Source organism: Antechinus flavipes, chromosome 1 (assembly GCF_016432865.1).
Source record: "Antechinus flavipes isolate AdamAnt ecotype Samford, QLD, Australia chromosome 1, AdamAnt_v2, whole genome shotgun sequence".
NCBI classification, from domain to species: domain Eukaryota; kingdom Metazoa; phylum Chordata; class Mammalia; order Dasyuromorphia; family Dasyuridae; genus Antechinus; species Antechinus flavipes.
Window position 1 is genome coordinate 117,024,270 of NC_067398.1, and position 17,149 is coordinate 117,041,418.

The 17,149-nt window shown below is 40.4% G+C and overlaps 1 protein-coding gene across 4 annotated transcripts; it reads right to left on the reverse strand.

The window, feature by feature from the left end:
• Positions 1 to 265: 265 nt before the first annotated feature.
• On the reverse strand, positions 266 to 10,332 carry NFATC2IP (nuclear factor of activated T cells 2 interacting protein). Of its 4 annotated transcripts, XR_007952294.1 has the most exons (11): positions 9,873 to 10,332; positions 9,509 to 9,781; positions 9,219 to 9,291; positions 3,086 to 3,194; positions 2,773 to 2,859; positions 2,457 to 2,643; positions 2,129 to 2,273; positions 1,747 to 1,865; positions 1,499 to 1,551; positions 1,008 to 1,074; positions 806 to 904 (listed from the first exon to the last, which is right to left on the reverse strand). XR_007952294.1 is itself a non-coding variant. In XM_051988444.1 (10 exons), the coding sequence occupies exons 1-9, from the start codon at positions 9,882 to 9,884 to the stop codon at positions 1,519 to 1,521; spliced, it is 1,038 nt and encodes a 345-aa protein (XP_051844404.1). In that variant the 5' UTR covers positions 9,885 to 10,332; the 3' UTR covers positions 806 to 904; positions 1,499 to 1,518. The 4 variants fall into 4 exon arrangements, 3 of the variants coding, with proteins under 3 accessions (XP_051844384.1, XP_051844404.1, XP_051844394.1); XM_051988444.1 differs by lacking the exon at positions 1,008 to 1,074; XM_051988434.1 differs by having other exon boundaries at positions 811 to 1,074.
• Positions 10,333 to 17,149: the final 6,817 nt, after the last annotated feature.

Genomic DNA, 17,149 nt, shown 5'->3' on the forward strand with positions numbered 1-17,149 from the left:
AAGAGAGATAAGGTATGCTAGGTAATCACAGGAGTAAAGGTGGAAGAGGTGTCATAAGCAACAGGATGACCCTCCTACCTCCAAAAGACTGTTCAGCAAACCAACCCAATTTCATTGAACCTTCTGGAACTTGAACACTCTCCTCTCCTGCCCCTAAATATCATTAAACCCAAGACCTAATCAAGTGATGGGGCTTTGACTCTCCCTGTCTCCCCTCCCACCAATGAGGTGAAAACCCTGGAGGAATTAAAGTTCAAATCCAAAATCCAAATTACATTTTATTTTAAATCCAGTTACAAAAATGACTGGGTTCACAAATTAAAATTTGGAAACGAGAGGTTTTCAATGTATCTTCACACCCCAAGATCCAAAATAATCAGTGCAAGGAGAAAGAGGTCAAAGGACACATGAACACATATATACAGGGTAACTGGAACTCAAATAATCCTTCAGTTAGCAGAAGGCAATTAAGATGCACTCATAGAAACTGACAAGAACAAATGCTAGAACAGCAGCTCCACATCTGGGACATCCATGAAAGAAGGGTAAGGGGTAAATGACAAGAGAAATGGAGGAGGAAAAGGAAGGTCTTTCTCAGATCTAGCTTTAGGGCAAATGGAAGACAGGAGAGAAGATGGAAAAGGAAGACTAGAAGGGCAGACATTCTCCTTTGATTTTTGAAGAGTCCCAGCTTCATATCTCACTCTGAAGGCAGGGAAGGAGGGAGAAGGCAGAACACTGCACTTCAACTCCGAACTTCAATGAGGTCTTCTTGTTCCATGCCTAATTCTGCGGGGGTTCCTTGGCCCGAAAGCTTCTCACCATCAAAAAAGAAAGAGAGCTTATGTCCTTTGAGTCCCATGGCCTCTGCATAGTGAGACATCAGTGTTCTAAGAGGAGCACCCTAAATAAAGAAATACCATAAGTCAGAAAGGAAGGACTGTTGGGGTTTGGGTAGAAAAATGACAGGTTTTGATGGGAGTAGAATAACAGTAAATGTCACTGACATATGAAAGAGGTCTTGGACAAGATACTTCTCTGGTCTGTTTCCTCCTCTGTAATGAAGGATACTAACTATAATCCAGAAGAAATAAAACTTATTTTAAGAGAAATGTTATAAAATTTAAAAATGTCAAACATTTATGAATTAACTTATATCACTATACAAGAGGCAGATACAAAGACAACCCCCAAAGTAATTTTTATGGAAAATGGTTAGGTTATAGCACAAGTTCCCAAATTAGCAGACTTAATATAACAATCAAAATACCTCTAGATTATTTCATAAATTAGATCAGAACAAAATTTCTATAGTAAAACAAATTAAGAATATCCAGAATTATGATTTAAAAAAACTGATGAGAGGAAATTAGCACACATCTCCAACTGTAAAGCAGTTAACTTACAAAATTGGAACTGAAAAAGATAGACCAAAAAATCAGAATAAAGAACTCAACACACAGGTTTTTTGAAAACAAAGAGGGTTAAATTAGCTGACCTCTAAGCTTTCTTCCAGTTTCAACCTTCTATGATTAGGTAAAGTAGAGGGCCCTGAAGTCAGAAGAAAGGAAGGCAAGAATATCAGCCACAGAAAGACTCTTATCTTTTCTCACTTTTTAAGACAAAACTCAATTCGGAAAGGGTAGTCACTGGGTGTCTCATCAGAAAAGATTCAGTCTCAAGAGTAGTAGATGTTTGTGAGTATGCTGAGTAAATGGAAAAAAAAGATTTCCAACTCCCACTTACCCGGGGTACAGTGATCTCTAGGACCTGGTGTTTCTCTTGCCCCTGAACCCTGAGCCGAAGTTCCTCTCCTGATTCTGACTCTTTCAAAGGCTCAGGAGTACTGGACAGGACTACACAATCTTGTAAGAAGAGAAAGGCAAGGAAGGGACTTAGCAGGAAGTGTGGGTTCCTCCCCTAAACTTTTTTTGCCTGAGGCAATTAGGGTTAAGTGACTTGCCCAGGGTCACACAGCTACAAAGTATTAAGTGTCTGAGGCCAGATTTGAACTCAGGTCCTCCTGAATTCAGGATTAGTGTTCTACCCATTGGGCTACCCAGCTGCCCCTCCTCCCATAAACTTTCATGCTTCCCTGTGATGCAGCCCCACAGCTACCTCCACTTACCAATGATGTCAGCTACTCCAATCTTTAGAGAGCTGAGGGTGGCACTAGGGGAAAGTTCTACTTCTCGGAACAGCAAAAGAATTCGGGCAGAGGACACTCCTAATCGGGACGCCATGTGATCCACAACAATCTGCAAGGGCTCATCCTGGGAAAAAAAGAGGAAGTATAGGAAATGCTTTCATGCCCCACTATAGCACAATCCATCCAGAATTCATATCTAACTTTCTGCTTGCCTGTCCCCTGAACTAAGGACCAAGGAAATCATGCCAGTTATTTGGCCCCACGTTTCCCCAAATTAACCCATTATAATTTAGTCCCCAGTACTCACCGTACTGAGAGGCAATTTGACAAGGTCAGCCCGGCACCTCACTTTAAGAGTTAAGTGTCGGGGGCTCTCCCTGACACTGGTCTCCTCCACCAAGATCACTTCATCTTCGGAATTTTCAGAAACATGGTCTTTAGATGACAGGGGACTCAGGTAAGATCGGAGACCCTGCAAGCGCTTATTCACCTCCCTATTGGGTCAGAAAACGGTGTCAATGATTCACCCATTAAAGCACCAACTACTTTCAAATCAGCGAGTCCTACTAAGTTCTCCAAAAGAGCTGCTGTCCAACCCTTACTAAGGGTGAGAAAGATTTCACCTTATCTTCCCAAGGGCTCTTGGGGGTTTCCTGGATCGTCCTCGGTACCGGGGAGGGGGAGAAGGGGAAGAAGAACTGTCCCGCACCCTGAAGGGAAAATATACAAAAGAAAATGGGTAATAGATCATAGAGCAGTCAATGATAAAGAGAAAAAGAGGTCCTGGTGCCCGGGTCTGTTCATGAAAATTTTCCCAAATCCAGATATCCCATTTTATTCTATCCTTTAGCCCTTCTTGGATCCCAGGGAACCTGCCAATTACAGGTGGTCAACACCAAACATTTTGCCATTTCCCCAAGTATTCTGCATACTCACAAAAAATGGTTCTCCTCTTCTTCATCATTAGTTTTTTGATTCTTTTCTGTAGAAGAAACTGGCAAAGGGATGGTCTCAGAAAGGGGTTTATCAGAATCCAAATCCAGAGCTGAAAGAAAAGGGAAACCACAGATTAAGAGGCAGTAACAGAGATAAAATCTGGAGAGATAAATGAAGGCTTCCAGAAAGTCCAAAGCTCCTGCTGCTTTCAAGAGTTGAAGACTGCTTCATAGAATTCTTCCTCCTGAGAGCCATCCCAACTCAAAATCACAGTTTAACCATTTCTCTCAACTACAAAGACTGTCCTGATTCTGCCTTTCTGTACTGTTCTTCTACTCTTAGCCAAGGTGGAATCCTATGACAAATTACAAGATGTGCTCACACCTCTCCCTTCTACTCCTACTTCTCTTATCCCCAAATATGTCTTATTCGGGTGAAAAATGGTTACAATGAATATCATTTTGCAGTCTGAGGGCTGTGTGTAGGAGCTGTACTACCTAATTTGCCTTCAAGGGTACAGAAGCAGATTCTAAAATTTTAAAATCTGAAAAATTAGGAAGCTGGATTATTAGCAGAGTTATGAATTGGTCTATTCTAGAAAGCAATGTGGAATTATATTTTTTAAATGACTAAAATATTCATATCCTTTAACCCAGAGTTGTTCTTGGTCAGCATAACATCAAAGAAGTCATAAAGACAGGTCCCATATAGGTCAAAATACTAATAGTATCACTCTTTGTGGTAGCAAAGAAGTAGAAATTAAAGAAATACACATGTAGTACATGAATGCAATGGAGTACTGCATCATAAGAAACAATGAAGATGAAGAATTCTGTGAAGCATAAGAATAACTCGTGCAGGACGATGAAGTACCACGAAAACAATATAAATGATTAGCATAGCAGAATATATAATGCTTACCAATTTTGTTTACAATAATAACTCAGCCTTCTCAAAACCAACCTGAGGCTGTATAAAGGGTAAACTCAAGGAGATCAAGGCAGGCTGCTCTAGTTTCATTATGAACAGAACTTCCTCTATATAGATTTCAGAAAAAATGAATATCTAGGTTGTTAAAAAGATTTTGAATATGGAAATGCCTTTCCAGAAATACAGATGGCCCAATACCCTTCATTGGCTATGGAAAGAAGGGGGAAAAAACAGCCAATGCTTTAGACGTTCAAGTGGAGATAGAGAAAAAACTTAATTATGATGCAATTTCTCAACAGAAACAAAAGACATTTATGGCAAGTATAACAACCTGTTTCCCTAAGAAACTGTGAATATTGATGACCTAGACCAACAAAGACCTGATAAAGGAACATTAAAGAGGTAACCCTGGAGAGGTCTACATCTTACAAAAAACACCAATACAGGCAGCAGATATACTAGCCCGAGTTCAGTACAAGAGGTACACACTGTCTCAGCAAGAAATGGCTTGCAACTTTAGAGCTAAGCAAAGATTTGCACAGATGGTGGAACTGCAAAAAAGATACAATAGAACCTCCAAGATTCAAAATAAGAAAATTCCTGACTGATCTTCTTCTCCTGCAGCTGTCATATATTCTCCCAGTTTAAAGATGGTTGTAAAGAAACAGAAGTGGAAAATTTCTCCTTGTATTTAAAACTGGAAAAATGCAATGGGTTAATATATTCTACCAAATGTCTGACTACTGATGAGGAAAGGACTGCAGACAGCTAATTTAATGAAAATTTTGCCAAGTTTGCTAAAGCTCTCTACATTGCTGACAGAAAGGCTGGCGAAGTGGTAGAGATGCAAGTTCAAGTACAGAAAAAGATGCTACAACAGGAAAAGGAGGAATATGAAATTTCAAGAGATGACTCAGAAAGCTATGCAAAGAACTGAAGGTAGGGAGGCTTAGGAACAAGGTGAAACAGGACAAGATAGATACAAAGAGAAAAATGACAATCTTTCCACGGCAGCTCCTAATAAGTCTAAATCTACAGAGAAATGAGAGTTGAGATATCAGTAAAATTACTGCTTTTGGTACCAACCCTTGGACTTCCGATGAAGCTCGGCAAAATCAGAGACTTTTCAACCAGACCAAGAGTATGAGCCAGTAATTTTGCTGGTAGGATGAAATAACATTTATGATCAAGCATAAAGAAGAGGCAAAGAAAGCTGTGTGGTCCAAAATATCCAAGCTTAGAAAAATCTGGACAATATGTATGTGAAACCTGAATAAACATTGACAAAACTATACCCAATAAGGAGGGCTCAGATTACAGGTATTAGGTCTGGACAAATTTTTTAAAGAAAGGTCTAAAAAAGCCTTAAGCAGCAGCTGCCCATGAACATGAAGGCAAGAGGAATCGCAGAACACCAAAGAGTCTCTTAAATGAGATCCATGACTATTCAAAATAGTTTGGCTTAGTCTGTCTCGAGTAAAGTTCAATAAAAGATACCCTAAGGCAGGTTCTCTTCAAGGAAGATAACAATTCATAAATATGGTGCCAAAAACTAATGAAAGGGTCAATGGCTTGCACCGGTTTCTAGCTAAAGACAAAGAACTGGAAATTCAACTCCTTTTTATAAGCAATGAGCAAGGAACAGAGCAGGTAAGGAAATTATACCATTGGCTATGAGATTGACACCATCATGGGGGTGAAATCAAGATGGTTACATTAAGAAAAGTGGCCATGCATGCACCCACAATCAGGGCTACTCCTCCACCTTAAGGAATGCTTTGTAAATTGATGGGGCCCAGCTGTATCCCTAGATCATTAATATGGCCTGGGAATAGCATATTCATGGGCATCTGGGAATAAGATAAAACTACTTTGCATTGGATAAGAATGAGGCTAAAATGGGGCCAGGTCAGGCTGCATGCTCTCAAGACAATATAAAATGTCCTGGAGTTTTCACGAGCTGATTATGAGAGATGATATATTTCCTTTGCACAATGATTTCCAAGTAGTACTAAAATAACAATTCCCTTAGAATTATGTTTCATGAATAGTGAATCTCTAAATGTAGCATAGAGTTTTTCTTCAATCAACAGTGATTGTGGACAGCTTAACATCTAACTTCAAAGAGGAAGGCTGAACTTTTGAACTCTTATGCTCCTATACTCAGATTCAGAGAAAAGAGATTAAGTTGCTATGTGAAACATGGAATAAAGAAATCAAAAACAAAATATAAAAGCAATGCTTGCCTCTTTCATTACTTCCAAGTAGAAAATCAGAGATGAAAAATGCCTAATTCCCTAACTAATGTAATTGTATTGATGATACAGAGGCCATCCAATAATGCATATATATTAGTCTATACACCCCAAATGGAAAGTTCAAGTGGGTCCAAAATTGAACAGGAGAATAGCTTGGTTTTGTCTTCCATGAACAAGCTTCAAAATATCTACTCAGGTATGAAGATTTGTCACCATTAGTGATATTCAAAACATGGTACCACAGACTCTGAAGGCAATCCCTTAAGAGTAACTCCACCCTCAAAATTCCCGTTACCAAGTGTCCTCCGTTTTCACCTTATTTTCTGTCCCATGGCTGTTCTACCACTCTCCAAACTTGAGAGGCCACGCATATCATGCATTCTTTTGTTGCACTATTTATAAGTTCCTTGAACTGTTCTTTAGCTTCTTTCTATATCCTCAGGACCTAGCATGTAATAGGCATTTAATGCTTATTGACTAATTGAGCTTCATTTTTTCCCTAGCCATCTTCTGGCCAGTGATCAAATCAATACTACCATTAAAAAAAATTTTTTTTTGAAAAATCAGGTCAATGGATGGCTAATCACTATTCTCATGACTTCCCATATTTCCCTTGCATCACTCCCTTGGGTGAATCTCTATTAGGATGTAATCTCTTTAAGAGAAGTGATCTCTTTTTTTTTTTTTTAAATCTTAAGGACAGGTAAGTGGATAGAGTCAGCCTCAAAGCCAGAAAGATCTGGGTTCAAATCAATTCAGTACTCTGGGCCAGGGCTTCTTAAATTTTTTTCCACTCCAGACTTTTTTTAAGTCGACACCATCTTGAATCTGAGCCAAAGCGTTTCAGAACCAAGGCTGCAGTGAAATTATGTGACAATAACACAAGCAAACTCTGCCAGAAATGCCTCAGATTCATTGTTTGGTTTTGAATTTTTGGTTTTTGTGCATTCAGAAACTTTTTACTGTTACTCCCCACATTGACCCACAGTTTAAGAAGCTTTGCTCTAGGCTATTCCCTAGGACTATAAATTGGAGTAAAAGTGCTGACCTGTAATAGGAGAGTTTCCTATCAGGTCCAGTCCCTACTCTTATGCCTGTCTCTAGGACTAATAAACAATATGCATGGTATTTATATCAGTTGACAAATCTAGTTGTTTCTGTCTACAGATCTTTTGCATATGTCCCCTTCTATCCACTTAACACAGATCCCACAATAGTTCAAGCCCTCATTATCTCTTACCTAGATAATTGCAATTACCTCCTATTTAGTCTTTCTGCTTCAAGTCTCTCCCCACAATTGCCAAAGCAATTTTTCTAAGAACAGATCTGACCTATTTTACTCCTCTAATAATTATTATATTATATATAGTATTAATGATAATAATAAATTCAAGCATTCCCTATCACCTATAAGATCAAATATAAATCCATGTGCTTGGTATTTAATGCTTTTTGTAATCTGGCTCACATACGTACCCAGTCTCATTACAAATTACTAACCCTCATATCCTCTCTATCAGCCTTTTTAGTGTTCCTCATACAAGACATCCAATCTTTAGATTCTAGGCCTTTACCATGGAAATTCACTCCCTCATCTTTGCCTCTTAAAATCCCTAGTTTCTTTCAAAACTCAGATCACATGCCACTTTCTACATTAAACCATTTCCAATTTTCCCCAAATGTTAACACCTTTTCCTGCAAAGAATAGTGAATAGCTACTTTATATGGCTCTCTCCATAAATGTATTGTCTCCTTGTAGAATTCAAAATCCTTTAGAACAAGTACTATTTCACTTTAATCAAAGTCTGTTACATACTAGCTAAATTAATTTATCTATCTATACTTGGGAATAAATACGTGGTTTTCCAGTGAAGCCCACTATATAAGGACACTAACTTGTCCTGTGAGCTCAGATCTGTTACATAATTTTACATTTTTGTATGTAGTTAGATAAATAGAAAGATACAGATAAGACTCTACCCTCCCTCTTTAAAAAAAAATACCCAAATATCCAGGTACCACTTCTTTCCTTCTTGCCCTAATCTACTATCCCACTCAGGGACAACTCTGCCTATTCAAACAATAAATTCCTTTGATAATGCTCCATCCCAAGTATATGAATGCACTGTTCAGTGGAGCTGTGAATTGCTCCAGCCAGTCTGGAAAGCAATTTAGAATCAAGCCCAAAAAATGATCAAACTGACTTAGCTATCCTATTACTAGGCCTCAAAGAAAAGGATATTTGCAAGTTTCTATAGCATTTTTCTTGGAAAATTGGAAACTGAGATGTCTAATAAGGGAATGGCTAAATCATTTGTGGTCTATGCTGTGAACAGTAATGCAATATTGTGCCAAAGGAAGTGACACAATGGACAATTTTAAAAGAAGTTAAGAATACTTTTCATAAATACCGGTAAAGAACTTCTTGATGCAGACATATGTTTTGAGACTTGGCTAATGAGGCAATTTGTTTTGCCAAAGTATAGAGACTACATATGGAGGGATTTTTTTGTTTGCTTTAATTTGCTCAAGAAGAATAGGAATAGAGTATTGAAAGGGGTGGATTAATATTTTTTAAATTACTTGTTACTTGAAAAGTAAAAATCAAAAACTAAAAAAGAGGACATCCTGTCTATCAGTCAATAAGCATTTATTAAGAGCCTACTAATACGCTTGGCACAGGAATAAATTCAGAGGATACAAAAAGGGGCAAAAGACAATTCCTGCCCTCAAGGAGCTCACAATCTACAGGGGGAGGTAACAAAAGTATGCAAATAAGCTCTACACAGGACAAATAGAAAGTGAGGGGAGGTACTAGATTAAGAGAGATTAGAAAAGGCTTCCCAGTGCAGCATGGCGCCCGGTGACCATTTGCTGGAGCTGCAGCCCGCCAGCCTGGCCTGCCTGCCCAGTTGGCCTCTACCTCCCCAGACCCCCCATCTCACCTTCCCCGCTAGGGCTTCCGGAGAACAGTGGCTGCCTAAGATCCTTGGGGAAGAAGCGGAGGCTGCTCTTCACCTACAGACCGGTAGGGCGCGGGCACTGGGTCGGTCACCTAGCCTGAGACACCCGCCCATCCGCCCACAGCATCCCCACGTCCCCATTGCAATTCGTTCCCATCCTAGTCCTCCTCCCTCCCTTCCCTCCTCGCTCCTCCCGAGGGACTCCCCTTCCAAACCTTTCAGAGGACGCGGGTAACTGGTCCCCTCCCCTCCAGCTCCCCCAGAACCCCCACCTTGCCCGAATACACGGGGACCACGGGGGCCTCCCCTGCCCCCAGTAGAAGGCGCCGCCGCCGCGGGGCGGGGGGCCGCAGCCGCAGCCGTTCCGCCGCCCCGGCCCCTTCTGCCTCACTGTCGCTGTCGCTATCGCTGTCGAGGACTCGGCAGCGGCCTCTGCCGCGTCTTCCACCCCTAAAAGAGGCCGGACCCTGCACGCCCCTGGCACCGCTCGCGCCGGCCTCTCCGTCGCTGCCGCTGTCGCTGATCAGGTCCACCACCACGGGATCCTGCGGACAGAGGGGAGAGTGTCCCACTGGGCCTCCGCCCTCAACGACCTCTACCTCGCACCCACCTCTCAGCCTCACGATCCCAGCTCACCGACGCGGCCATCGTGCCCGCCCCGGAACAAACAAATCTACAGGCCGATAGACCTGCTAGTCAACGCCGGACCCGCCCTCTCCTCATGTCCTCGGCTCCTCATTAGTCGCGGTCTGCTCCGGTTGGATAGCGTTCCCCACTGTCTCAACTCTCCTTTGTCATCACAGGCTTTGCGAACAAAGATTGGCCGAACTTCATTCTAAATACATCCGCGGCCTTCTTTTCCCGCCTCCGCCACAGGCTCCGAGCTCGAGGATTGGTTCAGCTGCCGGCCTTTTTCTTGCCTCACAATAGGGTCTCTACAGCGAATAATTCCCTTTTTAGTGTCCGGCCTCCTAGTGATTCGCCAAAGAGACAGCTCCCACCCCTACCCGATCGGTTCCAGAGTTACTGGGAATTGTAGTTCCGGAGCAAGACTGGCGGAAGCCTGAGGCTCTAAATTCTGGTGTAGGGCGCGAAATCAGGACAGAATCAGCCAGGTTTCAGGAGGAGCCGAGCTCCCATTCGTGCGTTATCACACAAACACGTGGACCCAACGCACAACACAATATACGTCATTGCGTAGACCGAATGAGATTATAAACCGAGCGCCTTGCAAATTCTGATATGCTCTAGAAATGCTAATGTTTTTTAATGCCTTCGTATGCCCAGAGCCTAGGCTGGTGCCTGGCATGTAGCGGCATTTATTAGATGCCTATTGATTGCTTGAACCTCACACGCATACCCAACCCTCCGCGCACGAAACACCTCCCACCGTGTACCGTGTACCAACAGGAGGTGCTTTCAGACTCGGACTACACATCGTAGCGCCCAGACTTCAGACCCCGGCCTAGCGCCCTGAGACTTCATTGGAGGTGGTTCATTAGGACTCAGTTTAGAGGGCACTGACCGCCTTCTCACTCTTTCAGTTGCATAGAATAATTAGCTAAAATAAAACGCCTTTGGAGGGGAGGAAGGGGTAAGAGTATTTGCTCAGCCAGGTTCTTTCTTTCCTTCTCCTTGATAGTGTCCCAGGATTTCCCCTCACACACATATAAACACACGTTGAACTTGACTTTAAAAGCGGTTTAAAGATGCCTTTTGACTTCCTTTGCTCTTCAGATGTTGTTAATCGGAGTATCTGATTAGCCAAAATGGCTAGTTACTCTTCATGCACACGAACCTATAACATCCCCACCAGAACAAGTGACCCCCAATGTTGACAACTAATCCCTTAACTGCTCCCTGGAGCCTCCCAGCAGGTGGGGCTGTTTCTTTCTGAAAGCCATGGTCCACACTCCCGCTGCCAACCACGTCCCCGAAACTGCTCCTTGCACACCGCAGTGTCACTCTGTCTAAATTTGTGTATATGCCCAACTCAGAGCTCTGCACATGGTTGGGATTTAACGTTTACTGAAATTACGGGAAAATCCCGTCTCATAGCTAGAAGATCAGATTCCCAGTTCTGTTATTTATCAGCAGTACGGTCTGGGACAAAGGAGTTAGAGCTGTAATAGACGTAAAGATTATCTGCTTCACTGAAATGAGAATGTACAGAAACATTTTACCACTGTTAAAGTGCTAAATAAATGCTCGCCACCACTACGTACCCACCATGGATACGGCATGGCCCTTGGAAGGAGGAAAACGCGAGTTTGAATCCTACCTGAGACACTAGCCGTGTGGCCTAAGGTAGGTCATAGCTCTTTCTGCCTTGGTATCCTAATCTGCAAAATGGGGGGAATGTCACAGACCTTCCTGGGTTGTTGTGAGGATGAATGAAATAACGTTTAAAAAGCATTATGTAAATGGGGGTTGTTGTGTTGTGTTCATAACCAACTCTTCACGACCCAGTGGACCAAATTATCAGGTTTTCTTGGCAAAAATACTGGAGTGGTTTGCCATTTCCTTTTCCAGTGGATTAAGGCATAAGTTAAGTGATTTGCTCAGGATGGCACTCAGCTCCAGTGCTCTAGCCACTGAACCACCTAGTTCCCTCATATAAATGGTAGCTACTATGATCTCATTTATGGAAACCAAATCAGTTCACATTCTCACTAGTCTGAAGTGTTAATCCCTCCCCCAGAAATTAGAGTGGGGATCAGATTTAGGGTAGGAACATTCTTTATATTTAGGTGAAGTATCTCCTTTTTTTCCCTCTTAGGACCATATTGAAAGAAGAACCCTCAAAGGGAAAGGGTTAAGGAGGAAATATCTTTTTGTTAACAAGGTAAATGCCCTCTTCTTTTAGTATGGAGACTATCCAGAAAAATGATCCTTTGGTTTCTCCCAGGATCTGACCTTGTTTTTCTTTCTTGAAAGACTTTCTTCTCCTAGGGTACACCTCCCAACAATAAATTTCTAGAGTTCCATTTGATGAAAACCCTAAAAAATAAATTTGTAAGTTTTATCTCATTGTGGAATTTTGCCTTTTATTTTTTGAATGCCATACATTGTAGGTAGAAAAGATTAGGGGTTCATCAGTAGTGTATGATCTTTCCTCAGACATTGAATGATAGTTTATATATAACCATACTATTTATCCAAGGTAGCTAGGTGATACAATGAGGAGAATGCTGGGCTTAGCATCAGAAAAACCTCAATTCAAGTCTCAAACACTTACTAGTTGTTTTGACACAGGGCAAGTCACTTAATCTCTGCCTGCCTCATTTTTTTCTCATCTTGAAAAACAACCGCAAAGGGTTAACATGAGGATAAAATACAAAGTGGTAACTCTACAAATGATAGCTATTCAGCACTTTTTATGATAGCAAAGACTTGAAAACAACATAGTATAGCATGTGAATGTCATAGAATATGACATGGAATATTTGAAATGTCATCATGTTAATTAACTCAATTTTAGATACTCAATATTTTCTCATCTTGACTCTCTTTTCCTTCTTTCCCCTTTGATTGGAGGGCTAAAAGATAGAGCACTCAACTCCTCCAAAAGCTTTTCTTTATAAAGGGCTTTATAAAACTGAGTTTTCCAGATCACTCTTCACTTACTATCAGCATCTCTGCCTGGTTTTGATTTCAGGAAATATTGTGACCCCCTCACCTAGGGTCATGGGTACCCCCTGCCCTGCCTTTAGCTTTCTTTTATGTATTGTGCAACCCCATTAGATTACAAGTTCCTTCAGGGAAGGGACTGTCTTTTTCTTAGGTATATCCTCAGCATTTAACACAGTCCCTGGCACATAGTAGGTATTTAATAAATATTTGTTGAAAAATCAGTATACACAATGACTCCAATAATGTAAATAGAAAGAACCACCAAAAATCAAGTTAATATTGCAAAAGTATAGACAGCATAGATGGCTTCTTAGAAAAGATATGAGAAGTCATTCCTATTTCTCTCCTTTGCCAAGGAGACAGGTCTACAAGTATACAATGTAAATACTTTCCATTTTTTTGACATAAAAATAAGTTATGATAATTTTCCCCATATTTCCCTCTTTTTGTTTAAAAATTATTTGTTATATAGGATGGTTTTGGGGGGGGAAGAAGGCAAGGCTACTGGAGGAAACAATAATGATATAGAATATAGCCAGTGAAAAATTTATACCTCGGAGCTTAATTCATTATTTTGTTGATTGTCTAGACTTAAGAAAATGATAGAAAAAAATTAATAATGAAAATCAAATGTAAAAGTGTGCCAGAAATACATTGTGGAATTTTGTTTTGTTTTGGAGAGCCAGTTGTTAAATATTCACCAGCACACCCCTATACAATCCAACCCATAGCATTATAGTATGATGAAAAGCTCATTATGTTAGAGTCAGACTCTAGACTTGAGTTTGAGCCCTGTAGCCATCAGTCAATTGTGCAAATCATTTAAAATTTCAGGGCTTCACTTTCCTCCTCTATAAAGTAAGGATAATAATAGCTGCACTAGCTACATCACAGGGCTCTTGGGAAGAAAGGACTTTGTAAATTGTAAAGTTGGTTTAGAGGAGAGTTCTTTCTACAAAGTAGGCACTCGGTGGGATTGAATTACTGGCACTCTTGTAGTGTTTGTTGTACCAATAACTCATTGGCACTGAACATTCTTTCTCAAGTTATGATGTGAATGCTAAATCTCTCTTAATCCAGTCTCTCCCAACACTTTAATTTATTGAGAGCAGGGAACCTCTCTCATGCAAGGAAGGGTTCAATTCAATTAAACATTAAATATTTACAAAGTGTAAATTACAAAACTGGATGGTTGGGATATAAATAATAACACTGATCCTGCCCAAGAACTAACCATGTAACATAGGGACATATCAACATAAGAAATATAATATAAATCATGTTATAGGACCAAAGGAGAAACTAGACCAAAGGAGGAGGGAGAACAATGTACTTTGAGTTAGAAGGACAGTAAAGGCTTCTTTGAGGAGATTAAATATCAATTGAGGTTTCAGCTGAAAATATAGGGGGAGGAGGCAGCTAGGTGGTGCAGTGGATAGAGTACCAGCCTGAAGTCAGGAGGATTTGAGTTCAAATGTGGTCTCAGACACTTAGCACTTCCTAGCTGAGTGACCCTGGGCAAGTCACTTAACCCCAATTGCCTCAGCAAAAAAAAAAAAAAAAAAAAGAAAGAAATGAAAAAAAGAATATGGGGGAGGAGATTACAGGTGTTGCTTAAGGGCCCAGTTGAGATTATGTAACAAATTCATAGTGGACCAAATCAACATAATTTCATGATTTCTTCTAATTCTGTTTCATAGGACTGAATAGAAACAAGAGATGGATACTAGGCAAAATCCAAGATCATAATTTGGCAAAGTACAATTGGCAATGGGCAAGGGGTTAAAAGATTCAAGCGTAGAAGATACTGTTCAATTGAACTGATTCATCAAGGAGAAGAATTCCAGAAAGAAAGAAAATGTAACTTATGTGGGGCTAACAGACTAGGAACGAACTAAGGAGTCGAAGGTTTGGAGGACATATAAAGATGAAAATGTTCAAGAACTATAAGGTACAGAGAAAAGTGAAATGATTAAAAAATAGTTAAATAAAGGAATTTCAGAGTTCATGGAACATTTACCTGTAAGATGTCAAGATCAAGGTTATGACTTCTGTATTGTAACTAAGGTGGACTGGAGGTCATGTCAATTGATTAGACTGAAAAAGTGGGAAATCAGAACAGTGGTGGGAACATCAATATGTATATTAATACCCCCAAGTTCGTGAGCAGGAATTGGATTAGAGAGAAAGATTGTGAGCTGGACACTGAACTCACTGTGGAAGAAAGGAAATAGGTGGTAGTGGTATTCGTTGTCATTTTTTTTAATCATGTCTTATTATTCTTGACTCCATTTGAGGTTTTCTTGGCAAAGAAAAAAAATTTCAGGCTGGTACTCTATCCACTGCACCACCTAGCTGCCTCCTCTCCCTATATTTTCAGCTGAAAACCTCAATTGATATTTAATCTCCTCAAAGAAGCCTTTACTGTCCTCCTAACTCAAAGTACATTGTTCTCCTTCCTCCTTTGATCTAGTTTCTCCTTTGCCTTTTTCTTTTCCAGCTCAAATTATTTTTTTTTTTAACAAATGAGGAAACTTGAGTTTAATGGCAGTAAATGACCCAGAGTCACACAGCTAATAAGTAAGTGTCCAAGTATCCAAGACCAGATTTGAACTCTCAAAGATAATCTTCCTGACTCTAGGTCCAGCAGTCCATCCATTGGGCCATCTAGTTGCTCATAAGAGTATACTAGATATCAAGATAACAGCTACAGGATATCGATTGAGTGGTTGGTTTTCCAACCATTAAGTGAAGCAGATGACTAGGTGTGTCAAAGCTATCCCTTGAAGTTCAACTGCTGCTTTGTTGTATGAAGTCCCAAGAAGTGGGATGCAGAGCTGAAGAAGTGATTGGAGGAGGGTCAAGCCCCAGGGATGGATCCTGGAGTTCTACAGTAGGTCCCGGGTGGAGGAAATCTGGGGTAAAGACTAGGCCCAGATGAAGCAAAGCACTGTGGGTAAGCCCTAGGAAGAAGAATTTGTGGCCGGGAGTCAGACATCTAGATTTGGACTGGTACAAAAGACTATAGGAAGTCCTGGGACAAAGATTGAGGCCTCACTGGCACAAGATTCTTGGAAAGCCTTTTATACAAGTTCCCATTCTTTCTTTTTTTTCTTTTGCTGAAGCAATTAGGGTTAAGTGGCTTGCCCAGCTAGTAAGTGTTAAGTGTCTGAGGTCAAATTTGAATTCAGGTCCTTCTGGCTTGAGGACTGGTGCTCTATCCACTGCATCACCTAGCTACCCCGTGTCCATAATGAGAATGTATTTATCTTTAGAAAAGTGTGTCCTGAGTTTATAGGGAAAATTCTTTTTTTTTTCCTAGTAAATTTATTTTTAAATATACATTACTTTCTGAATCATGTTGGGAGAGAAAAATCAAGAGCAAAAGGAAAAACCATGGAGAGATTAAAAAAAGAAAGAAAGAAAGAAAAAAGAAGTGAACATAGCAAGTATTGATTTTTAATTAGTCTCCTTAATTCTTTTCCTGGATACATGACATTTTCTGTCCAAAGTCTCTTGGGATTGCTTTGGATCAATGAACCACTGAGAAGAACCAAGCCTTTCATAGTTGATCATCGAACATTCTTCCTGTTATTGTGTACAATGTATTCCTATTCTGCTTGTTTCACTCAGCATCAGTTCATGTAAATCTTTCCAGATCGTTCTAAAATCAGCTTGTTCTTCATTTTCATCCATTACAACTTGTTCAGCCATTCCTCAGTTGATGGGCATCTACTCATTTTCTAATTCTTTGCTACCACAAAAAAGAGCTGCTACAAACATTTTTGTACATATGGGTCCTTTTCCCTCCTTTTAAGATTTCCTTGGTATACAGACCCAGTAATGGCACTGTTGGGTCAAAGGGTATGCACAATTTGATAACTTTTTGAGCATAGTTCCAGATTGCTCTCCAGAATGGTTGGATCCGTTCACAATTCCATCAACAATGCATTAGTGTCCCAGTTTTCCCAAATCCCCTCAAACATTTATCATTATCTTTTTTTGTCATTTTAGCCAACCTTAGAAGTATGAGATGGTACCTCTGAGTTGTTTTCATTTGCATTTCTCTAATCAAAATGATTTAGAGCATTTTTTCATAATTATAGATGGCTTTAATCTATCTATATATCGGGGAAAATTCTTTATTGTTATTTTTCTTACTATGTTGTAAAATACCTTCACTTTGATCTGTATCCTCTGGCTAACTGATAAAAGTAAACATGTTGGTGAAGGTTTTTGTTATCCGGACCCACAGACTTACTTAAGGAGAGTAGTCAAAT

Bases quoted from the DNA above. Each gene is read 5' to 3' on its own strand.
- NFATC2IP (XM_051988424.1), bottom strand. The intron at 3,195-9,218 runs GTGAGATGGGGG...CTTTTCTTTCAG, and splicing joins CGGAAGCCCTAGCGGGGAAG to CTCTGGATTTGGATTCTGAT. The intron at 2,274-2,456 runs GTGAGTACTGGG...TTTTTTTCCCAG, and splicing joins TCAAATTGCCTCTCAGTACG to GATGAGCCCTTGCAGATTGT.